The 26,176-nt window shown below is 41.4% G+C and overlaps 1 protein-coding gene across 4 annotated transcripts; it reads left to right on the forward strand.

Annotated features, from left to right (window-relative positions):
* Nucleotides 1-5,149: 5,149 nt before the first annotated feature.
* On the forward strand, nt 5,150-21,897 carry LOC149311421 (ribonuclease H1-like). 4 transcript variants are annotated; one of them, XM_089531022.1, is made up of 10 exons: nt 5,150-5,230; nt 7,250-7,319; nt 11,691-11,806; nt 12,520-12,591; nt 13,948-14,133; nt 14,650-14,749; nt 15,755-15,809; nt 16,365-16,449; nt 19,531-19,655; nt 21,431-21,897. In XM_089531022.1, exons 2-10 carry the CDS (start codon nt 7,270-7,272, stop codon nt 21,515-21,517), a joined length of 876 nt encoding a protein of 291 aa, XP_089387148.1. In that variant the 5' UTR covers nt 5,150-5,230; nt 7,250-7,269; the 3' UTR covers nt 21,518-21,897. The 4 variants fall into 4 exon arrangements, with proteins under 4 accessions (XP_089387148.1, XP_089387146.1, XP_089387149.1 ...); XM_089531020.1 differs by lacking the exon at nt 5,150-5,230 and having other exon boundaries at nt 7,160-7,319; XM_089531023.1 differs by lacking the exons at nt 5,150-5,230; nt 19,531-19,655 and having other exon boundaries at nt 7,160-7,319.
* Nucleotides 21,898-26,176: the final 4,279 nt, after the last annotated feature.

Here is a 26,176-nt window from a genome sequence, read left to right on the forward strand (position 1 = left end):
AATATATTTTTAAATTGTCCACAATCACCATCATTATTTGCATTGTTCTATGCATAGTTTATACAGAGTAGAAGGGATTCATAGAATCATAGAGCCAGAAGAGACCCCAAGGACAATCCAATCCAATCCCATTCTGCCATGCAGAAAGATGCCATCAAATCACCCCTGAAAGATGGCCATCCAGCCTCTGTTGAAAGTCCTCCAAAGAAGGAGACTGCACCACACTTTAAAGCAACATATTTGACCATTAAACAGTTCTTACTGTAAGGAAGCTCCTCCTAATGTTGAGGTGGAATCTCCTTTCCTGTAGTTTGAATCCATTGCTCCAGGTCCTGTTCTTTTGAGCAGCAAAAAACAAAGTTGCTTCATCTTCAGTATGACAAAAGTTTGCCCCAAAGACCTTAAAATGTCACCTTTGAGATACATTCAACAATGCAACAAGAAAAATTAAATAAAGTTGGATAAACATTTTAAAAAGAACAAGGTGAAGTTTGAGTGAAATGAAACACATGGCATTGGCTTTCAGTCGTATTAAGCTGGGAGCTGTCTTGCCCTCAGGATGCGATGTGAGCAACTGACTTGGGATGTCTTTTTTTCCCAAGTAGGGCTTCCAGCTACATTTAAATTATATATTTTAACAACCAAAATACTCTAAGATCATATATTGCAATATATTAAGCCCTTCCCAGCCGGTGCTGACTTGTGATGGGTTAGACTACAACAACCTTGTGTTCCTAAAAGCTGTGTTTGAGAAAATGAGAGTTGGGAAAAGTTTGGCTCTTTTCTGTTCAGTGCAGGGCTTGGAGAACATAATTTCCAGCTACAAACTTATTTCCCCATTTTACATTTTTGTTTTTTATATGAACGACATACTTTGACCAAACGATTGATGCTTGTAACCTCAACAGGTCTCCATCTCGTGTCAGTCCTGAATTCTCGGAGACTAGAATGCTTCTAACTTGCCGTAGTAACCTTAGGCAAGTACAGTGGGCCTTTCACATTTGCAGTTTTGATTATTTGCGGATTTGATTAATATGTTCTCTCTAGAAATCCCTAGGTCCTCCAGGGAAATTCTGCTGGAAACTGACCACAGAGCTGCGCTGGAGAATCTATTGATGACTAGAGAAAACACTTGTCTAGGCCAGGGGTCGGCAACCCCCGGCCCATGGGCCTAATCCGGCCCGCAGAGGCGGCAGGACCAGCCCCAGCCTGGTCCTGCCGCCAATTGCCGCAGGCGGTATTGTGGCGGCGGCGAGGAGGGTGGGCCACAGACAGTGCGCCTCTGCTGTCCGCCCACCCGCCGGCTTCTTCCTATAGCCCTGCGCGTGCCTGCAGGGCCGTGCGGAGGGCTAAATAGGAGGAGTTTCTCCTCCTGGGGCTCGCTGGCCAATGGCTGCTGGCAAGGAGCAGGATGTTGGAGCTGCAGCCTGCCCCCATTGGCCAGCCAGCCTCAAGAGGAGGAGCTCCTCTTCTAGTCCTCGGCAGGGCAGGAGGGGGCGGCGGTGCTCCTTCTCCCTCCTGCCATGCCTGCGGTTGCCTCACAGCCTGGGTCCTCCTGCTCCCTCCTGGGCTCCCTGGGGGTCTTTCCTCCACCAAACCTCTCTCTCCGGAGGGAGGTTTTGCAGAGGAAGGGCCCCTGAGGGGGAGGTCTCCAGTGCTGGCGCCCCCAGCCGGTTCTTTTGCCAGCCTCTGACAGGGCCTGGGGCCCCATCAGGGGCCGGCAAAGAGGGGGAGGCCTCCAGCGCTGGCCCCGCCCCCGGAGGGTGGAAGCTCTGCCCCCGGCATGCAGCCCCGCCCCCCGGAGGGTGGAAGCTCCCCCCCCACTTCAGCCCCCCAGTTGTTTGAGGGACAGCAACCCGGCCCCCGGCTCAAAAAGGTTGCCTACCCCTACTTTGGAGTGTCACACACTCACAGTTTTCAGCCAATCAGAGAGCTGGAGAGTCGTCGCCGCTCCCGCCCTCAGGAAGCTCTCTCTCTCTCTCTCTCTCAGCCCCTGACTCCCTCTTAAGTCTAGCTTTCCTAGACTCAAGCGTATTTCCTCAGGTGCATGGGAATTGTAGTTCATTGTGGCACCAGAGCTCTTTCTCACAAAACTACAATTCCCAGGGTTCCCTAGCACTGAGCCAGGGCAGTTAAAGCGATCTCAAACTGGATTATTTCTGCAGTATGGATTGGACCTTGAGCATTTTTAATTACTAAGGTCCAAAACACACTGCAGAAATAATCCAGTTTGTGACCGCTTTAACTCTCCTGTCTTAGTGCTAGGGAATCCTGGGAATTGTAGTTTGTTGTGGCGCTCTTTCTGATAGAGAAGGCTCAATGTCTCACAAAACTACCATTCCCAGGGTTCCCTAGCACTGAGCCAGGGCAGTTAAAGCAGTCTCAAACTGGATTATTTCTGCAGTGTGTCTTGGACCCAACTCAAGCTGCATCTTCACTCCAGAGACCACCCAGTTTCATACCGTTTTAACTGCCATGGCCCAGTGCTATGAAATCCTGGGAATTGTAGTATGTTGTGGCACCAGAGCTCTTTCTGATAGAAAAGGCTCAATGTCTCACAAAACTACCATTCCCAGGGTTCCCTAGCACTGAGCCAGGGCAGTTAAAGCAGTCTCAAACTGGATTATTTCTGCAGTGTGTCTTGGACCCAACTCAGGCTGCATCTTCACTCCAGACTCCAGAGACAATCCAGTTTCGTACCGTTTTAACTGCCATGGCCCAGTGCTATGAAATCCTGGGAATTGTAGTTTGTTGTCACACCAGAGTTTGCTGAGAAAGAAGGTTAAATGTCTCCGAAAACTAGAATTCCCAGGATTCCCTAGCACTGAGCAAGGGCAGTTAAAGGGGTGTCAAACTGGATTATTTCTGCAGTGCGGTTGCAGCCGAACACGTTCCTATTTTGCACAAAGCTTCCTGGACCCCCTTCATGTCAAAATAAACATCTTAAAAGTATTAGAAGGACTGAAGGATTCTTTGGTTGGTTTTAATGGTAATTTTGAGAGTTGAAATAAGTTCCAATTATTTTTATTCAATTAGGGCTACGTTTTATTGCCATATTAACATTTCGGGGACTTTTCGGGGATTTTGGCTGAATATTTGGTGAGATACGGGGGGATTTGGTGAGTTTGGGGCCAAAGGTTTGGGGAAATATCTTCGAGGCTTGTTGGCAACAACACATTCCATAGCAGTGAGCCATGGCACTTAAAGCAGTTCAACAGTAGTTTGCAGCCCTGCTCTGGTGCCACAAGAAACTACACTTCCCAGGATCCCATATAATAGGGAGAATAGCGGGATATAAATTAAAATAATAATAATAATAACAACAACAGCAACAATGTAGGAATTCACTCCATATTAAATGGGGCAGTACTCACCTAGCAGAAATAGGTTTTGGAGTCTCAGCAGAGCTTTGCTCCTGAGTGCTGATATGGCAGCTGCAGCCACATGGTTTGTTTGTTTGTTTGTCTGTTTTAATTTTAGGTTGTTTCGCCAACAACATCCATTCTTGATGAGATCATACCCAGCTATGGTGACCTCCAAACTGTAATACGGAAACATGGATATCTTTAAAGAATCTTTTGAATTAAGGGTTGTACAGAACATAGCAGTGCAGGTACTGATAGGTACTTTCCTTATACAATGAATTTGCACACGCCCTGTGAGGATAATAATAATAATAATAATAAGGTTTTATTTATATACTGCCCTTCTAAAAACTTAAGGCAGTTTACAACAAGTTCACATAACAATAACATAACAATGCATATCTCAGTACAGCAAATATCAATACAAATCTCAATACATCACAATAGCATATAGCAATACATTTCAATACAGTAAATATCAATACAAATCTCAGTACATGACAATAGCAATAACAATGCATATCTCAATACAGCCAGCGGCAAAACAGCACAATACAATAAAATACAATATCAAATTTACAACAAGCTAGCCGGGGCACAGCTCAGTGCCTGCCTCCCCCAGGACAAAATAGTTGCGCAACTGCGCAGCTGCACGGTTGCGATGGTTTCAGTCCGAAGATGGCCTCCCTGTGATCTTGCAAATGCTATGCCTGCTTGGGAGTGTGAAATGTAGTTTGCAGTGGCACAAGGGACTGCCTGTGGTCTTTAAATGCTATGCCTGCTTGGGAGTGGGAAATGTAGTTATAGAATTGGGCGGGGTGGGGTGGGGTGTTTGGCCAGAAAGAGAAGCACATTTCAGCCATCTGTCTAGGCATAATGCCAAAATGTCCTCCATTTTGAGCAGCCGAAGAAACATGCATTTACATTAACATTTTTTAAAAATTATCAAATTTTTCATGTGTCCTCCATTTTTAAAAAAAACGTGTCCTACATTTGAAAATGTGGTCCTACATTTGTCCTACATTTGTCCTGGTTTGGAGGTCCTGACTTATGGCAACCCTATTTCTAGGCAACATTTATTCAGAGGAATTTGGTCATTGCCAGTGGATTTCATGGCCACTGGCCAAGCGGGGAATTTGAACCCTGGTCTCCTGGAGCCCTAGTCCAATACTGAAAGCATTACATCATACAGCAATTTAATCCTCCAGTAATAATACCCACCAACATTTTACAGATGAAAATGGGATGTGTGTGTTAGTATATATCACTTTTATATTGGTTGATGATTTATCTGAGGCCCAACATGCCTATTTGGGAATTGTGTTCCACGTAGAATAATTCACTCACAAATTATTATTGTGACCTTTCATTTTTCTACTGTAAATATGTGCTTTCCAGATTTTGTTTGTTTTGCTTTTCTTTTTGTTCTGTTCAAGCTTTCAAATTATCCAAAACTCTTTGTTATCTTATGTATGTGTCAAAGAACTCCTGCTTGGTTTCAGCATCAGCCATCTCTCCCTCTCCTCTTTGTTTTTATTAAACGTGTCTCCTGAGTCCTGATTAAAACAAGTTCTGGAGGCCTCCAATGCTTGCAATGCTTGCCCATTGTGTGGGTCAAATAAAGACACTGCATGGATTTGGACTTTGGAAGAGTCCATTGTGATCTCTTTCTCTCTCACACACACACCTCTTTTTGTCTTTTGCAGCCCCTTTTGTTGTGGGTATTTCTCCCAGCATCCACCCCATCTTTCCACCTGTAGCCCTTCCCAGTTTCCACTTGCAGAGAGCAAAGGGAAGAGAAGGGAGGTGCCATTATTGTGCTGCTGTTGCTCAGCCAAAAGCTTGGGTCTCAATCTAGGAGGAAGGTAAGTGGATGAGAAGAAATTAATAGGGCAAGGCTGGGCTTTGAGAGCTGGAGATCAAGGGCTAAAGAAGTTTGTGCAAACATACTGTTGTAGGAGTCTAATAATATTAGGAGTATGCAAAGGGATCTTGCAGCACTTTTGATATTCGCTGAAAGAAAGAAGCTGGGAGTATGACCTTTGCTAGACTTGAGCCTACTTCTAGGCATGTTACCTTAGGCTCAAGTCTAGCAATGCTTATGCTCCCAGCTTCTTTCTTTCAGTGAGTCTCAAAAGTGCTGCCAGATTCCTTTGAATGCTAATTTTCCAGACTAACAGGCCTATGCCTTTTTATATTAGGAGCATGTATGTACTTGGTCCAAAAAAGGCATCTGAGGAAGCTTATGCCACAACTTCTTTAGCATACTTTTAGTCTCAAAGATGCTGCAAGATCCCTTTGCATGCTGATTTTCCAGACTAACAGGCCTATGCCTTTGAATATTAGGAGCATGCAGAGTACTTGGTCTTAAAAAAAATACAGGAGGATTTTTCTTTAATTGCCTTGCTAGCCACAGGCCCACATTTTGTCACTGTGTTCTGATAACAGTATCCCTGTTCTGTGGATTTGGGATGTTATTGTGCTTTGCTCTATGGCCAACAGGGCTACTACCCTTGAATATGTTCCCATTGAATTCATTGAGAGGAACCCAAGCCTTGCACCAATTAATTTGGGTTGTTCTCTCTGCATCCTTACCAAAGCGAGCCTCATGGAATTAACTGAATTGAATTTATGGCAGGGTTGAGATCTTTCTTATATGTGCCTTCGAGTCGTTCCTAGGGTTTTCTTGTAAAGTTTCTTCAGAGAGGGTTTTGCCATTGAACCCGCTGTGTGACTTTAGGCAGGTCACACTCTCTCAGCCTCAGGAGATGGCAACTATGCATTGTTTATATAATTCTGTTAACTGCCTTGATCCTTTGGAAAAGTGGTATTTTTCTTTATGTCATTCAGCCCTAAAGGCTCTCAGAGTGGCTTACGATTATTATTATTTTTTAATTAGACGGTTCCCTGCCCTCAGGCTTAGTCAAATAATTTTGTGTACTATTGTACCATTTTAAAAATTTGATAGAATATATATATATATATATATATATATATATATAGTTTATCTTTTAAAAATGTTTTATTATTTTAATAACTTATGCTTTAATATTGTAATAATTTAATTCCTTTTTTATTTGTACTCCCCCCCCTATGTTTTTAATTGTACTGCTTTTTTAATGTCATGAAGCCGCTCTGAGTCCCAGTTGTGGGAAAAGAGCAGGATACAAATAATAATGATAATAATAATATTATCAAACCCCCCACTGGGTCACACTCGCTCAACCCCATTATATTGTTATTTATATTTATGATATATATGAATAATACTATAATGTGTTGAGAGAGTGTGACCCAGTGAGGGATTTGAACCCAGGTCTCCACAGATTGGTAGTATTACCACACTCAAACCACTACTGGATTTTAATGGGAATGGAGCATGTGAAGTGCAGCCCAAAACACTTTGTGCCACGTTTGGTTTGTGTTATTTTTGCTTCCTCAGCTATTATTTTCCCGCCTTTACTAACAAGCTTAGCGCGCATGCGCATCGTGTAGTCTAGATCAAGGGAGCAGAAGCCTCTGCCGAACTTCTCCTCTCTCGCTCTCTAGAGGGCGCTGTTCCGCGTGACGCAACAATGAGGGGGGAAAGTCCATGCCGCATTGCATCTGCGGCTGCGCAAAGCTTGCCTTCGTTCGGTTCAGAACCGGAAGTCTTTTTTTTACTTTGTGGCGTCGGAAGCAAGCACTGCGCAGGCGCGGCATGCTTCCAAAGATGGCGCCGGGTTTTTCGGCAAACCGGAAGTGGCTGTTCTGTGTAGGGAAGAAAGGCCCTGGGACGAAGCGGGGGTCCGTTAGTGTTTGAAAGGGAGGGGCGGGGCTTGGGGCTATTATGTTGCGGCGGATCCTGGCTTTCCTGGCTCATCCTTGCTTTCTGCCCGGTCCAGGCTCGGCGGAGAGCGGCGCCATGTTCTACGCGGTGCGGAAGGGGAGGAGGACCGGCGTCTACGGCTCTTGGTGAGCCCCCAAGGAGCACCGCCCTTCTCCCTCTAAGCCTCCAGGCTCCCGCCTTTATTGTTGTTGTTTATTTGTTTGTGTATTTGATTTCTCTGCCGCCTTTCCTCCCCTGAGGGGCCCAAGGCGGCTCACAATAACAATTCTAAAAACACGAGTGCCATGAAACAAGTGAAACAACAAGGTAAAAACGGCTGTGTTTTAAAAGCCTGCCTTGTTGTTGTTGTTGTTGTGTGCCTTCCGGTCATTTCCAACTGATGGTGGCCCCAAGGCAAGGCTGCCACAAGGTTTCCTTGGCAAGTTCCCTCAAAAGAGGGTTGCCATTGTCACCCTCTGAGGCTGAGAGAGCGTGGCTTCTTGGCCAAGGTCGCCCAGGGGGTTTCCATGGCCGAGCTGGGAATAAAACCCTGGTTTCCAGAGCCATTGGTGTCGTGGGTTAATTTAAAACCACCTTTTAACCAGAGGTTACAGAGAGACCGGGAGCCCTTTGGAAAGGAAAACATCGCTTACTTTGCCACAGAGGAAGATTAATCCCAAATTCTGGGGGCCTGGATTCCCAAGTGAGTCAGCCCTGTATAGTACTTCAAACAAAGAAAACGACAAATCACATTTCATTGGTTGCATATAAAATGAATACATGCACCTCCTTCCATGCATTACACCTAATAGGTGTTTTTTACCCCTCATGAGTATCCATCAATGAAACTATTATCTATATGTTTCCCTTTACTGTCTCCTTTCATTTGGGTTACAGCAGGAGCCACTTCAGTGTTGCTGCATTCCAGAGCTAAGGACCTGAATCCTTCATCCTGGCAAACTTTGCCCTCAATACTATAATGTTCAACGTAGTAAAATCCCAATTAAAATCTACCCTCTACAATAGTTCCAACACAAACCACTGCCTACGCTACCTGGTCCCATTTTGTTTTTAATTACACTTTAGGCGTTTCCACATTGCAGAATTAAGGCGGTTTGATACCACTTTTAACTGCGCTGACTATAGGAGGTCCTGGGGTTTGTCATTTGGTGAGGCGGCAGGATACAAGCCGTGGTATTCTCCATCACAATGCACGTTTAGTACAATAACGTCTATTATAACAATATTATTACAGTATTGTTACAATAATACAGTAATATTGTTAGAATATAATTATAGTAACCTTTGGGAAGACATGTTTCCCTTCTACCAATCATCAAAAATGCACAAAACAGGGATACCTTTATTGAGTCAGTCACAATGAACAAAATACATGTTGCGTTCCCAGGCATTACTTGATTGTTATTTGATGTTTATTTTAATCTGTTGATGATTTGTATATTTTTGCTGAATGATATTGTCTTTCAATTTTGTTTTCTAGAATATATACCACTGGCAGGTCCATTTTATTTTATTTATTTTGTTCTATTTTACGTACAGTGCTGTGTGAACCTACAGCGCTTTACAAATAAATGATAATAATAATAATAATGTTGCAAGCTTTCAAAGCTCCGCTGGTTTCTTTGCCAGGCAAAGGTGTTAAAGTCATTTGTTGTTGTTTTGCCTTCCAGTCGTTTCCGCTTATGGTGACCCTTAAGGTGAACCCGCCATGGGGTTTTCTTGGCAAGATTTATCCAGGGGAGGTTTGCCATTGCTGAGAGAGTGTGACTTTCCCAAGATCGCCCAGTTCTTATGCTCAAGTGGAGACTCAAGCCCTCGTCTCCAATATAGTCCAATGCTCAAAACACTATGCCAGGCTGACTCATGCACATTGATGGCACTATATTAATAAATGAAGATCAGCAGCACTCAAACCACTATGACAGGCTGGCTCTACTTAAAAATCATACGGGGGGGGGGGGAATTAGGAAGATCCTTCGGTTTTGTCAAGATGTGGCTGTTCTCAGTTCAGGTGTTGTTGGAGGGACATTAATTCAGCCAGGTGGGTTAAATTCCATTAGCAAGACAAAAAGAGATGCTTCTCTTGAGATCCATTATCTTACTCCTTTGTGAAACCACAAGCTCCTTCATTAGGCAGAGAGCACTGGATTTCTAAGGAAGCCCTCCATGTTTTTGCATCATGTGCCATGTGCGTTTGTGAAAGCTGAACAGTGAAGAAAACTGAGAGAAATAATATCAACTCATTTGAGATGTGGTGCTGGAGAAGAGTGCTAAGGATAATGCGGACAGCCAAAAACACAAACAAATGGGCCCTTGAACAGATTGAACCTCAACTCTCCCTGGAAACCAAATGACATAATTGAGGCTGTTTTACTTTGGCCACATCATGAGAAGGCATGACTCACTAGAAAAGAAAAGACAGCAGTGCTGGGGAATGTTGAGGGCAGCAGAAAGAGAGGAAGATCCCATGCTAGATGGATTGACTTAGTCAGAGTCATGGGCCTGAGCCTTCAGGACCAAAGCAGAGAAGTGCAGGACAGGGAGTCTTGGAGATGTCTCATGTACAAGGTCACCATGAATCAAGGTAGATTCAAGGGCAGTTAACAACAATAACAACAAGAGGCATCAGAGCTCTCTGACAGACCAGCCTGAATACCTCACCAAACTACAACTCCCAGGATTCTGTAGGATGGAATCATGGCAATTAAAGTGGTGTCAAATGGCTTTAATTCTGCCGTGCAGCTGCACCCTTAGGCAGGTTACACACTGCCATTAAAGTACGCTCAGAGCGCGTACTAGGGTTAGGGAGGTGCAGTGCTTCCGCACCTCCCTAACCCTAATACGTGCTCTGCGCGTAAAAAATGACGGCGGCTGTTCCAGACGCCCGCCGCCATTAGGACGTCACGGCTGCGCCGCCTCTATACGGGGTGGCGCGGACGTGATGTCCTCACCGCGCCAGGGCGCCTAGTGCCCCCTTAGTGCGGACCAGGAAGGAGCTCCATTTCGGAGCTCCTTCCTGGTTTGCAGCACCACTTTGTGTCGCTGGGCGCAGCCTTCAGACAGCTGCGCCCAGCGAAGCAAGGGAGAAAGGGGCCAAGCGGCCCCTTTCTCCTTCTCCCTGCCGCCGCGGAGTGTCCTTGGGGCTTGAAGCCCCAAGGATGCCCCTTTTCAGGCTGCGGGGAAGCGGCGTTTTGCTGCCTCCCCGCAGCCTGAAAAGCAGCGGATCGGAGCCTTGAAGGCTGCCGTTCTGGCAGCTGAGGCCCCGATACACCGGGGAAAGGGGCGGGTACAGCCCGCCCTAAATGGGAGGTCTGTAACCCGCCATTGTTTGCATCCCACTTTTTCTTCAAGGAAGCAAACGCGACCTCTCTCCCTTCCTATTTTATCCTACCATCAGCCTGAGGTGGTAAAGAAGTTGGACGTTGTAGTCCAAAAAAACGGTTTTTTTGTCCTCTGCCAACAGGTTTGCCAGGTTGGTTAACCTGGTGGACCAAGGGTTGGTCAGGGTCACAGCTAACCCTGTGGGCTTTAACCTGGAACTCCTCCAGTCCTAGCCCAACACTCTTGAAACATGCAATTTCAAAGTTATCTTAATTATCTTTGAGACATGTATTTAAAGATTATAGCATGATTTTTGATTCTGTTTCCCAAGGTGGCTCACAACTTTAAAAGCATCCCCTCCCCTCCTTCCTATACTTAAGTAATGGAAAGTTAAAACAATAAAGATGCATTTACAAGTAGAATACTTCTTGAGTTTCTACATGCAATAGACTTAAGAAACTACATGCAATAGACATTATAGGGCACCTATATGGAATTACAAACTCTGGGAGTTGTTCATCTGTGTCCTATGTTGCCCCTGTTTAAGGAAGGAGAGAATGGGAGGCAGGCGCAGGACTTCTTTCCATTTTGGATTTCTGTGCTGAAGCCTGTGGTGCCTCCAGGTAAGGGAAGTAAGTTGAATCCTGAGATGACTAGGATATTTGCAATGAAAATTTTCTCTTTCCCCTTCCTCATTCAGCCACTTCCAAGAACCAGTTCATGTTGATTATGAAGACATTGATGCTAAACACACTGCAGAAATAATCCAGTTTGAGACTGCTTTCACTGCCCTGGCTCAGTGTCAGGGAATTCTGGGAACTGTAGTTTTGTGAGGCACTTAGCCTTCTCTGTCAGAGAGCACTGGTGCCACAATAAACTACAATTCCCAGGATTATCTAGCACTTACCCTGGGCAGTTAAAATGATACAAGACTGGGTTATTTCTGCTGTGTGTTTTGGACCATTCTTACAATTTAGGGAGTCTTGGGGTGGATTTGAATTTGGTGGCAGATGAAGGAAGAATGAGAAGTTTCCTTCCCATGATCCTGGGATACAAGTCAGTCTTTCTACAATTGCTGGTGGTGGAAGTTAAGGAGGACCAAACTACTCCAAGAATAAGATGTACTAGAATTTAATCAATAGCATTATCTTTACCACTTTTTATCGTTTCTGTAGGGAGGAATGTAACGAACAAGTTCACAGATACCAGTATGCCAGTTTTAAAAAATTTAAGACGGAAGAGGAAGCTTGGGCCTTTGTAAATGGTGGGGCACCAGCATCATCTTACTCAGGTGAGCATTCAAAGAAGATCTATTTGGGATAATTAGAGAAGTGATCTGATAAATAGCATGGATATATTACATGTGTTGCTTAGTAAATATGATAGTCTTTGTTATCAAAGGAAATTCACATAGAAATAAATGTCTGGTTTCACCTTCAAAAAGGCTTGTAGCTCAATCCAGCTTTATAATGTATATAAGTTGATAACTATTCTGATGACTTAGGATCTCACTTCTGTTTTTTTGTTTGTTTTGTAAAACTGATGTATTTGTCTTAATAGTAACAACAAAAAGTTATATCTGAAAGAATAAAGAAACCTAGACTTCATGCCATACTTCATTGTGGGTGACATGGTCTGACACATCTTGGGAAAAGAGCCTTTTCTGCCTTTGGTATATATAAGAAAGCTTTCAGCTGACATCTTTAAGATTCTTAGATGCTGATAGATATTGGGAATGATCACATTAAATTGTGCTATTTTTGAGAAGCTGGGCAACAATGATTGCATTACTGTATATACTTCCTTTGAAGTAAAGGCATATAAACTCAGTTGAGTTTATTTCTGAGGAGACATGTTGTCAGGCTATAGTTGTGAGTAATCTGCACTTACAAGGGCTTGAGTTCTTGTTGATCGCTTGCTGTGAGAGGTTCACTTAGAACAGTAGGATGTTGTCCTTGTGGGAACCTCTCTGTTGTATAATACATTATGTTCCTTTTGGACTAGGCACATTGGCAGGGGATGCAAGTCATGCAGATACAACGCCTCCTGACGATTCATCATTGCCTGTTACGGAAGGTGCTCCCTACACTTGTCTTAGTACATACTGTTTGTAGGAGATGCATGATCTGCTGTGCTGCACTCCCTGCTCCCCCTCCATCTTGTGCTTTGGCTTTTGGAGCTTTTCTAACTTGCTTTGCATTACTAAAGTACAGCCTGACCACCTCTCATTCTAGTTTAACCTAGCATTTCTTAGAAATATATGCATTGGCATTTCAGTGTCACTGTTGAATTGCTGGGGTACTTGCTTCATTTTCCAGATGAGGTTTGGTGGGGTGGAGGATAATGCCATAAACTGGATGCTTGGAGATGGGGGGAAGGGATAAATGTAGAAAAAACAAATCCTTCAGTAAGAAGTATTGTTTCATCAAAAGGTTACCAGGTTGCTTACACTGAAACATTTTCAGTGGGATTAAAAATTTAGTGCTAGATCAAATGTTGCTTTTTTGGTATTTTCTTGCTATTTTTTTCTCTAAATTTGCAAATTATCTTTCTTAATACATATTGCACATTAGTATAAAAATGAGAAATAGCCCTACTATAGGCAAACCTCAGTTAACAAAGTAGATGTATTCTTGGGCTTTACTGCTTTAACAGAACCTTTGCTACCAGAGATAGAAATAACATGGTAAGAATAGGGCTAGGTTCCTGCACCATGGAAAAGAACAGGAGTTCAATATATTTCAGCAAACATTTTGTTCAAAACTAACATTATGCACATAGGAAATTAAACAACCTGGTCAAGTAAACAAAAACATTTTGAGTCTTCTAGAGACCATTTGAAAGCTTCTTCCAAAATGGAGCCCCCCTCTCCCCGAACAGCCTCCACTTTTCTTATGATTTCCATTTTGATGGCAAAACTTACAGATCCATGCTTTTTCAATATGCCAGGGTAGCTGGTGAAGCAAGCTAATCTTTCACACATGCTCAGTATGTAATTTTGGAGACTGCAATTTACCTTCCCTGTTGTATGTGAGCACACACACAGAGAATTAAATCCTATTCTCCAGATGAAGCTTTATTGCACTGTTTATTGCAGACACAATGTTGCAGTCCAACTCTGAAAGTCAGTCTTTCTCCAATGCCAATACTGCAAAACAAACAAACAAAATAAAAACTGTTCAGGTAGACAGAAGTGGGGGGTTGGTTTCGCATAAAAAAAACCTTCATAAAAAGTAGCTCCTTTGCAGAGGATTTGTTAACTGAGGTACGCCTGTATATTTAAGGAAATGTGCACATTCCACAGGCCAGACACTATCCAATGTCAGTCCTACAAAGAGTAGATCCATTGAAATGAATGGGATATACTTTTGCGGCATAAATGTTGCATTGTATTTCTAATTTGACATTAGTGTAACCTTGTGTTTTCCCAAGATGACAGTGGTGGTTCTTATAGAAGGCAGAGAAATAACAGTGACTGGAATCACACTACTACATCTTCGTCAGGTTATAGTGCATACAAGAGACCTTATGAACAGCCTTCAGAAAACCAAAGTGAGAGAAAACGTGTAAAATACACTGACTTCCCATATGAGAACAAAGAGAAATTCTCCTATATGGGTAAGTACCTTTGCAGCCAGTGACTAATATGCACAGTATACAGAGTATTTTAAGTATTGTAAAGAAATTTAATATTAAGAAAAAGCTATCCACACCACAAGGTAGTGACAATTTAAATTTCATTACAGTGAAGAGACAAAGGAAAGACCAGAGCAAGCAAGGAACAAAAGTGAGAAAATACAATTAGTATTTGGCATGAGGGTTAAGTGAAATGAAATTAAAAATGAATCTTGAAGGGAAAAATTTAGTCAGATCTTGAATTCACTTTTCATTCTCTTAGAATCAATTTTATCATGGCAAAAACCTGAAAAATTAGATAGTAAGTCAAACATTTTCCCAAGGTGGTTTTGCCAGTTTACGGAGAAATTAAAATATCTTAGCTATTTTGTGTGAGAGGATCACAATTCTATTTCGAATCTATATCTAACAAAGGAACTTAGTGGGAGGGGGGGACATCTTTGACTTCTTTTGGAAATCCAAATAAACTGAATTGCAAATAAAATTCTGCATTTGTAGGAGATTATGCAGTTGTTTATACAGATGGCTGCTGCTCAAGTAATGGGCGACGTAAAGCACGTGCTGGAACTGGTGTATATTGGGGACCTGGCCATCCTCTGTAAGTAAGATGTTCAGGAACATGCAACCAGAATAATTCTCCCTATTTGTCACTACTCTGTGGTACAGACACTGGGTGATTTGCTCTCTGTCCATTGAGAAGAGTCATCATCATCTCAGAAGACAGGATCACCTAGTGAATGCGCTAAAATTTATTACCCAGTTCTCCAGAACTAGTCTTTCTGCTGCCCCATAGTAAATGATTGTAGGTGTGTGATCTTACCTTCTTAGGCTATTCATTCTAGTACAAAGAGTTTTGCCTATTCACAAAGAAGAAAAAGTAGGACAATTTATGGATCTAGTTCAATGGGGCAGCTGCCATGTGTAACTTATGACAGCTGTCATACATTTGTGGCAGAGGTTGCTCAGGGACAGGAAAGACTGCAGTTGAAGAATCAGTAGAAAATTGGCTTGGCGATTGATGGATGGCTGATTCCTACCTAAGTTCCCCTGTGCAAATTTTATAAGGTTTCTAGTACTGGGACCTCCAGGACAAGAGTTTATGGTTTAATGGAGTATCAGTTGTAGGCCTCTCCTGGGACCACTCTTGGCATCAACATCCTGGACTGTATCACTATTTTTTTTTCTGCAAAAAGAAAGGACTTAGAGTCCAGCAACATAAATGTTTAATCTGATCCTAGATTTTAGAGGATTGCTCTCCATGTTAGAGTGGATAACATTGTGAAGTACATTAATCTGAAACTATTTAAAATACAAGAGTTCAGGAAGAAACTAATATACCAGTCTACTATATATGGGAATCAGGATGATGGCAGAATAATTGTATTTTTTTAAAATATGAAAATAGAAGTTAGATATTGCCTAGCATACTATGATACTTTATAGCAATCCACGGACAGCGATTGTGTATATTAAAAAATTAATGTCAAGGAAAACATCCACTATGTATAACATGTATAACTAGTTTAGTAATTAGTCACCCCCCCCCCCAAAAAAAAAAAAAAGTTGTATTTTCAACCCTTTCTCTATGTTTTGTCTTCCACAGAAATAGTAGTGAGAGACTTCCTGGGCGGCAGACTAATCAGAGAGCTGAAATACATGTACGTTTTTTTAAAACCAACACAAAACTGAATTCAAAATTTGCAAGATCAAGTTGCTTCCATGCCATAGTTTGAGTGGCAATCTAATCTTGGCTTTAGTGAGTTGAACCAGAGATGGCAACTCATTCATTTATTTTTAGCTTTGTCTCTGAAGTAGCTTGGACATACTACAGTCACCCCTCCAAGTCCACAGACATGAAAATCCATGGAGGGGCAAGTGCCATTAACTTTAATGGGGGGCGCCCGCACCCCATTCAGGATTATGGGGCTTGAATATGTGCGAGATTTGGAACTTGCGGGAGAGGGTCTGGAATGGATCACCTGCAAGTTTCAAGGAGTGACTGTATATTATATTTTATCTATTTATTTAAGGGATTTACATCCCACCTTTCTCCCAAAATGGGATTTAAGCCAACATACCTCTTGATAAACACTGTCCTTTGCTAGAATTGAATTACATTAATTTGTTGTGTTACTATTTTAAAGTTAGTACCAATCTGTTAAACCTCTTGCCTGAGATTTATTGTCTAAATGTGTGTTTGTTTGTTTTTTCAGGCTGCTTGCAAAGCAGTAGAACAAGCAAAGAGTCAAAATATTAAGAAACTGGTTATTTATACTGACAGCAAGTTTACCATTAATGGTAAGTAGCTGCTTGTTGGAGAATAATAATAAAGCAAAATACATGTTATACAGACATTCTAAAGGATAATAAGGGGTATAGGATATATATTTAATAATAGTTGTGGATGGTGTAGCAGAACTTGAGATTAATAGTTTGCTTAGTTTATTGCATTTATATCCCACCTTTCTCCCAAAATGGGACCAAGACGGGTTACAATAATTTGTTTAAAAATCCAACCAAAACATTAATTTACAAAAATTAAAAAACTCCATAGTTACATTCAAAAGCCTGCCTAAATAAAGGCGGAAAGACAGGAGGGAAGAAGCCAACCAGACCGCCTGTGGAAGGGAGTTCCACAGTCTGGAAGCAGCCACAGAGAAGGCTGTCTTCCAGGTCCTCAACAATCACATCCACAAGGGGGTGGGATGGCAAGAAAGCCTTTCCCTGCAGATCTCAATGCACACCCTTGTTTCCAAAAGGAGATACCGTCTTTCAAATAGTCTGGACCCAAGCCATATAGGGTTTTAAAGGTCAAAACTAGCACTTTGAATTCTGCCCAGAAATGGACCAGTAGCTAATTCAGCTGTTTCAACTTGGGGGTGGGGTGTCACAAGCCTTGGTCAGGACCCTGGCCGCAACATTTAGGATCTGAGGTTTCTGAAGGCAGCTCCACGTAGAGCATGTTACAGTAGTCCAAACAGGATGTCATCAAGGTATGGCTCACTGTAGGCAGACCTGACTTTTCAAGGAATGCACCTGACGCACTAGCTGAAGGTTGAGCCAAATGTTAGAAAGGGTTTGGTTAGAACCAACCAAAGGTATGTCCTACCAGGAGCTAGGCAGGAAGAAGACTGAGGCTGCTAGGGGGTCTCTCCGCCTATGGAGGCGGTGTCAGGCCCCTGGCCTTTGTTTTTCTCTCCCTGCCTGTGAGGAGCCAAGTGAGCAGAGCTACCCAATGTTAAGAAAACCTCCAGTTTTGTTCGTTTGTTGTTGTTTTTTTAAATTCTTAGTGTTTAGTGTTTAATGATGATTGTATTTTAGATAAGGTATGGGGGTGGAATTTTAGTTGTATATATTATGTTTTGTTTCAGTATTTTATTCATTTGCTTATCCCAATTGTTTATGTATTTTATATAACTGCTTATGTAATTTTGTTTAATGTTTAGTGATGGTTCTATTTTAGTTAAGGGATGAGGGATAGAATTTTAGTTTATATACATTATGTACTGTTTAAGTATTTTATTCATTTGCTTGTGTAAATCTTTTATACATTGTATGTGTTTTGTAATTTTGTAATTGTAAATTTGTAAACTGCTTTGATCTTTTTGGAAAGGCGGTATGTAAATAAATTATTATTATTATTATTATTATTATTATTATTATTATTATTATTATTATCATTAGATGCTCAGCTCCTTTTCTGCTGGGAAACTAGTTTTAACTGTGAGCATGCACTCCTGGCCACAGCCAAAACCTGAGGATCCAGATTCAGACCCAAATCCAAAAGCATACCCAAGCTGCAAAGAAGAGATTTGAGGGAGAGTGGAGCCAAATGGAAAGGAGAGATAGAGTTGTGTGTCATCAGTATATTGATGACACAGAACCCCAACACTCCAGATGACCTCTCCCAGCTGTTTACATGAAAGAGCAGCAGGGAAGAGAACCGAGCCTGAGGGACACCACAAGATAATAGCCAGGGTGTTGAATATGTTGGAATATAGAGCCACAAGGAAAATGTACAATGTGGGTTTTAATAGTAACCAGGCATTAAAGTGTTACTGTGAGCCATAATGATTAGGCATTTAAACAAGAAATGATATCAAAAAGATATTCAGCAGGTGCTGTAAAGTACTGTAGGATGCTGACAGTCTGAAAAGTCACTCAGGCAGAGAGGCTGGATCCTTTGTGACCCCAGAGGGAGAGGCAAGGCCTAGTAGGCCTCAGGGAGCCTATGCTAGAGTAATGACAAGCATTTTAGCTCAGAGTGGGTTGTGACACGTGTGGATGGTGGTGGTGTCAATGTATATATTGTTGTACACAGTGGAACTTCTATGAATAAAAGCCTCATCTGAGAGAGGTTTATAGACAGTGTCTCTTTGCTCACTGAGAAAGGGAGAGATGTTTCTCCAGCTCACAAGCTCCTGACTACAGTCACGAAGGTGGAAAATCTGGTGCCAAATGTTGACGTGTTGCCTCACACGCTACGTAACATCAAAAGCATTTTAACAGAATAGGCATCCTCCAGGAACACCTTCAAAATCTGCCCTTCCAGGAAAGACCAGAGCCACCATAATACAGTGCCCCCTAGCTCCATCCCAGAAGGATACCATGGTTGATGGTACTGAAAGCTGCTGAAGGTGGCATCAAAACCAACAGGGACACACCCACCCGCATCTTCATTCCCCGCATTGGTCGTCTACCAAGGCAACCAAAGCTGTCTCCATCCCATGACCACATCTGAAGCCAGATTGAAATGGATCTAATCTGTTTCATCCAGGAATGTCTGGGTCTGGGAGTCCACTACACGTTCCAACACTTAACCCCAAAAGGGGATAATAGAGATTGGCCAGTAGTTTTCCAGTACAATGGAATCCAAGGAGGAAGGATTTTTCGATGTTTTTTTCTTCAAAAAAAGTAGTTTACCTTTAAAAACCTAAGATTTACTAATACTATTTATTTGCCCTCAGTACTGACAATCTAGCAAGCGGTGCATATGATATTGTATGCAAGAATCTTGAAGTGATTTGTAATGAACAAACCATGGGAATTTAATATGCTCATAATGTATGCTATAGGTAACTGTTTCTACATAGGTCTAGTAATTTAAGCCCTGGCAAACAAGAATAAAAATGTGCTTGTTTCCTTTTCAATATTTCCATTTAAGTAAAGGTAGCAAATGTTATTCACTAGGGAATATGTTATAGATAATAGAACTGGGACCAAGAGAGGGTGCACTTTGGCTTTTCCCCCTCACCTTCACACTGTCACAAGATTTGCCAACTAACTTTGCTTGACTGCATGGCTTTTTGATAGTTTAGAAATAAAATAAAACCAATACAAGAGTTAATGCTAGTCTGAAAATAAATCATTTTTAAATAGGTATGACAAGTTGGGTTCCAAACTGGCAAGCTAATGGTTGGAAAACTAGTACAGGAAAAGAAGTAATAAACAAAGAAGATTTTGAAAGGCTTGCTAAACTTTCAGAAGGCATGGACATCCAGTGGGTAAGTAATTTGGCTTGAAAAATCTGACTGAATAACTCATAAACATTATTAAAACATGAATAACAAAGTTTGGGCATAAATCAATTGAGAGGCCATGGGGATATCCACTTATCCCACTATTTTGGCGTCAGAATTATCCACCACAATTGAATAATTGTTGCCACCATGTGTCACATGTATTGTGTGTCTGCACTTAACCACTGCAATAACAATATTGTAGTGTCCCACAGCCACGTATGTATATTACAATAATAATTTGTTAAACAGAAGTTCAGCAAGCAGTCAACAGAAACATATAGTTTCAGAATTTCAAGGCTTAGTTTTTCTCAGCTTCTAAACTCATCAGAATCCTTAGTGACACCAATACATCTCACTAACTCTTTCACTGTCTTTTCATAATCCTAGCTGAACCTAATTATACCAAAACACACTCCTTCCCTTCACTGTTGTCTCTCAGTTCTTCACTGTCTCTTCTCCAGTTTGTGATCCCTACCCCTTACTCATACCTCTCACTGACTCACTGTCATACACACCAGCATTTTAAACATCCTATTCAAGCACTCAGTCTGTCACAGGGCTCCTTCAGCATTCCATGTTCTCACTCACCTAACAGATCACTTACTGTGTTAACTGTACTACAGTTGATCCTTTCTGTTCTATCTGTGGGCTTGCCATCTGCGGATTGGAGCATCCATGGATGGCCCCACCTTGTTCTCCTCAATGGTGGTGCGTGCATGTGGCTGTGCAAACGCATCTGTGCACATTGTGCTGCTATTGAGAAGAATAGGGCTTGATGTCCTACAATATTTTGCATCTGCAGGGGGGGAGGGAGGTCTGGAGTGGAACCCCCATGGATCTGAAAGGCCAGCTATGTATATCACATACATAACCATACTTTCCTTTAATTTATCTAATAAATGCAACATTTGTTTTATAAAATTGCAAAACTTTTCCTTGAGGTCTAGGAAACCCTTCAAACCGCTCCAGATTAGATTCAGGCTACACAAAAAACTTCAGGGTAAAAGAAATGGCAGGAAAATGCTGTTGCAGTGGCATTGTTTCCTAAGTGCAGTATTAGATTTGGGTCAAGGTAAACAGTTTGGGTTGCTGGTGATATGTATGTGGCTTATTCAAAAGAAGGAAAATAATGCATCCTGATGTTTTCTCATATTTCTTAGGAATCAGTTTCCTGGAGAGATGGTAGCAGTCAGGCTGAACAGCTAGTTGATGGGGATGCTCTAGCTGTAATTCCCATACTGAGCTGGAGGTGCGTGGGATCGCTAACTTGCAGAACCCCTTTCAGCTCTAATTCTAGAGAATGCTAGCATTGGGTTTCTACTCCCTGGTGAAGATGTTGGCAATAAGTATTATTAAATTCTTCATTTTAATTTCTGTTTCATAATTTCAAACATTTCATGAACAGAAATGGAAAAGTGACTAGGTTTCAGGGGCTGCATCTGCCTTGCAGAAATAATCCAGTTTGACACCAGTTTAAATGCCATTTCTTGGTGCTATGGAATACTGGGAATTGTAGTTTGTTGTGGCACCAGAGCTCTCTGACACAGAAGGCTAGATATCTCACAAAACTACAATTCCCAGAATTCCATAACATTGAGCCATGACAGTTAAAGTGGTGTCAAACTGGATTATTTCTGTAGTGCGGATGCAGCCAGGTGCTCTTATTAGCATGGGAATTTGAAATTCTGATATTGTAAATAATAGATGCAGATTGTTGAGCACTTTTAGTAATTAACTTGGATTCTTATGATCAACAGATGCATGTTCCAGGTCATGCTGGCTTTACGGGAAATGAAGCAGCTGATCGACTAGCAAGACAAGGAGCTGGAAAGTCTTCATCTTAGCATTTTATAGCTAGAAAATTCCACTGGATTCTGGGGCAATGGGAGGAGTAAAGGCCCATTAAACAGATTTTTTTCAGATTAATATGACTTTGTTGTTTTCTGAAAAATCAGGAGAAGGTTGTGATTATTTGTTCTTGTTCTAAAGAAGTATTTTCAGAAGTGTTTCAAAGATTTGGTTTTAAAAAAAGAAGAAGAAATCCAGTTCCGTCAGATTTTCACATCTTACTTTCTACAGTGCACTGCTGCAAAATCGATTATGTGTTTTACTTTATGAATGGAAAGGGTTGTATAAACTTTGTAAAGGAGTGTTAAAATACAATTACTTGGACAACAATGTATTTCCTACTGTGAGTTCTGAAATAAAGTGTTTCATTTTTGTATTTTAATTCTCGATGACTGCACAGACACTATAAAAGGGCAAATAACAACCCAGAAACAGGATGAGCAGAAAACAGGTGCTTGTGACATAGGGATGAAAAAAATTCTGTGCATTTTCTCATCCTCTGAGTAACAGTCTTGACACATTAAAGCACCCAGTTTTGCATTTGATGACTTCTTTGCGGGGAAAAATGTTGCAGCAAATTTTTAAAAACTTGTATAATGTTCACAGAAAATAATATTTTGTGCACCCTAAGGTTTTGCACAAATTTTTATTTTTGCAGTAGTCTTGAAGCTAGAAATATGCACAAAACCTCTTGTAGTTTCCTCCAGCAGGAAGAAAATTTCCAAAATTGTTTGTCCTTGCATGTGAAAGCAGTGAGTGAAGAGGCTTAACATCCCTAATTCTAGGTACATATTATTGGTGAAAATGCATTGGCCTAAATCCAGTGTGGCATTGGCACAGTACCTCTGCCAAGATGGTATTTTGATTATTTCCCCCTCCCCAGCACCTTGAAACCAGTTTAGCAAGTCTTCCTATCTCTGGTGCAGGCTTTTGGGGTGCACAGGAGGTTGCAGTGGTGAGGGGAAATTGTCCCCTTCTTACACAACAGCTGACTGATTTATTTATCTTTTCTCTAATACACACTGCTTATACAAAATGATTGCCCTTTTATTGCATTTCTGTTTTCATTAAGGCCTATGTGATATTTCCTCTGCGTTGTTGACTTTGATTTATGGCAACCTTGTGAATGAGTGATCTCCAAGTGACCCTGTTATCAACAGTCTTGCTTGAAAATTGGGCCATGGCTTTTCTTGATTGAATCAATCTACCTATAGTATGGTCTCCCTCTTTATTGCCTTCTACCTTATTAAGAATTATCTCTTTTACTGAGTCATGCTTTATGATATGCCCAAAGTATGGCAGTCTCAGCCTAGTCATCTTAGTTTCTACGGAGAGTTCAGACTTGATGTGCTCTAGGAACTATTTATTTTTGGCAGTCTGTAGTGTTTGCAAAACTTTCATCTAGCACCATATTTCAAATGGTTTGATTTTCTTGCCTTGTTTTCACTGTCCAGATTTTACGACCACATGTAGAAACTGGAAATATAATGGCATGGGCAACCTTGACCTTTGTATTGGAGGATAGATTTTTACATTTTAGGATATTGTCTGATTGCTTCATAGTTCCCCTTCCAAGTCCTAGTCTTCTGGTTTCTTGTCGGCTGTCTCCATTCTAATTAATGACTGAGCCAAGGTATAGAAAATTTTAAGACTGTTTCCAGGTTTTCATTGTCTAAAGTTATGTAAATCACCTGTGGTCATTATTTTTTTCCAATTGTAAACCTGCCTTTGCACTTTCTTCCTTGGCTTTCTCCAGTAGCTGTTCCAAGTCTTTGCTATTCGTAGTATGGTGTCATCTGTATACCTTAAATTGGTGATGTTCCTCCAGTTTTCACATCCCCTTAAAAGTCTAATCCTGCTTTATGTATATTATCTTCAGTGTACAAGCTAAACAGATGGGATGATAAAATGCAACCTTGGCTGACCTCTGCCAATTGGAAACCCATTTCTCCATATTATCTCCTAATGACAGCCTCTTGTCCTAAACCCAGGTTAGGCATTAAGACAATCAAATATTGTGGCACACCCCTTTCTTAATTTTTCATGGTCTACACAATCAAAGCTTTCCTGTAATCCAGGGGTTCCCAGCTTTTTTTACTTGTGGAGTTCTTTATGGCAGAGCCCCTAAGAGACCTACCCTATGTCTTACAAGTTAATGGTGTTTAGGAGTGTATATATAATAATATATTCTTATTCTTTAATTTCATTAAATTTTTATTTCTTTCATTTTCCTGGAATGGCTGAGGAACATCTGGGAAGTGCATGCAGAGCCCTAAGGGCTCCTTGGAGCACAGGTTGGGAACCCCTGCTATAATGTAAAGCACAAGCTGATTTTCTTCTGAAATTCCTTATCCAGTGTATTTTGCAATATATAGTACCTCTCCCTTTTCTGGACCCAGCTTTGGCATCTGGCATTTCTTACTCCATAAATAGTAAAAGCCCCTTCTCAGCCACCACACCCCAATTTTATTATGTATGTGGGGTACATCAGCCAATTGCTGCTCTGAAATATGAATGAATTCTAACATAACTTCATCCTCAGTGCAGATGTGGCATATGAAAACAGTACGAGGAACAAGAAATGAACCATCTTGTGCTACTCTAGAAGTATTCAAGCTGGTTCCCAGTTTGCTATCATGTTACACAAAAGAACCTCATAGCTCTAAATAATGAACTGCATTCTTTCCTGTATGACTTCTAGATATTAGGACCAAAACAAACAACAAAAACATACTTCATAGTAGGATGTACCTAGTTACACAAAGTTATTGTGACTGATGGTGTTTGAAGAAGATGTCAAGAAGTGATCTTGCACAGCCAAGGTGGAGCATTCTTTTTGTGGCAGCACTGGATTTGATAGTGAACTGACCCATTCACCAGTAACATCTCAAGACAGTATGTCAGCTATTTGACTTTTTAGTCATAGGATTTTATCACACAGGAAAAATTGGGGGTTTAACCAGTGATTAACCCATGAAAATTGCTGTTAAGATTTTCACACGATGTCGACATTAAAGTGCCATTATCTTGGGAATAAACTGGCAATGAACAGCAACAAATCATGGGGAAATCCCATGAATAATTTATTGCTGTTTATTGTCTGGTTATTCCCTCATTATTCGCGGGATAATGGCTCTTTAAGTGTGATGTGTGTGAAAATTTTTAATTGCGATTGTGCGGTTTTCACAAGTTAATTGCTGGTTAAACTCCTGATTTTCCCTGGGTGATAGTCCTTACTCTCACACATATAAAAACTTACACACATACTTCTCTGATAATAATAATGAATATGATGATTGTTCATGAAATTGATTTTTTAAAAAAGCTTGCAAGAATTTTCTGTCTTTTTGGTTGGCTTAATAAACGTATTACAACAATATGGTTGTTGGAATTGTAGGTTTTGTGGTAACAATTTAGCCCTGTAAAAGAAGCACGGAACCACTGCTGCATACAAATTTTATTTTTAAAGTGATGTGTCCCACACATCCAATTAAGGAATAGCCCTATCTCCGTGAAAGTGTACAAGAGAGCCAAGAAAGACTTTTAAGGTCTTAAAGAGTTTTGAATTTCCCTGTTGGGTGTCCTGCAGTTTGACTTTGACAGTGTTCTGGTTCTCCTGAGATTATTAATGACCTCCTCTCATGACCAGTTCTCTATTCATATTCCCCTTCATCCATCAGCTAATATGGTACATTGGTTGTTCTCTCCTTGAACCTACAAGGCAAAAGTCATTTGCTGATCTCCCTGGGAGGTGATGGCTCAGAATATACAGCAGATGTTTTCTTTCGTGAACTGCCTCCCAGAGCTTCTCCCCTTCTGCTGAGGTTATTGCTTCTTTTACCAGGAGGAGGAGATGTTGCATTGGAATCAGTATGAAAGTGTGAACATGAAGAAACATAGATACAATTGCCATGAGTGGTATACTCTGGACTAGTGGACTAGTTTTGACCTTTGCTTAGAGGGTTATTTTCTATGAGTAACTGCAACATTTCCCCCCAGTCCTGGTACACTTCATAGTCTTCATTTACAAAATAGGGAATGGTTGCATTGGTATATTAGCCTCTAATTCCTGTGTTTTAGCTGATTTTGCATAGGCTTAGTATTAAACGGGGAGAGTAAGAAATGTCTAATAATCCTTAAGTAGAAAATTGCAGGCAGAACACTGTGGTATCAGATGGACTAGGTGTCAAGTAGCAAGGAGATGGGCAGGGACACTGTTCAAGTTAGTAACTTGTATTCCTCATACAGCTTGGAGTGCTGGTAGCATGTAGTGTGAGAATTGAATCCATATATATCTGGATGAATCAATATATATAATCTGAATGCTCCAACATTGACGGCTCCAATGCTTGAGATAATAGGCCACCACAGATAGTCTGGTCTGTATATTTTGTGTAGTAGCTAGAAAGTAACTGGTTGAGGCTCATGGGGGAATACCTCTGCACCATGCCATTTTTCCTTCCTCTCCCATAGGATTTCTCCAAAACTGTATAACTGAAGAACTTGGAGCAGACTCTTACTTCTGCTAGCTCTTTCCAGGATAGGGGTCTTCCTGATGCTACCCTCCTCCCTAGCACTTCATATGCACTGAGAGAAAGTGAAGCCATAATGGGGACCAGTTCTACCATTAGGCAGAGGGAGGCAGCTGCCCAGAG

This window comes from Sceloporus occidentalis, unplaced genomic scaffold (genome assembly GCF_023333645.1).
Source record: "Sceloporus occidentalis isolate IW3139 unplaced genomic scaffold, rSceOcc1.0.p SCAF_6, whole genome shotgun sequence".
Classification (NCBI taxonomy): Eukaryota; Metazoa; Chordata; class Lepidosauria; order Squamata; family Phrynosomatidae; genus Sceloporus; species Sceloporus occidentalis.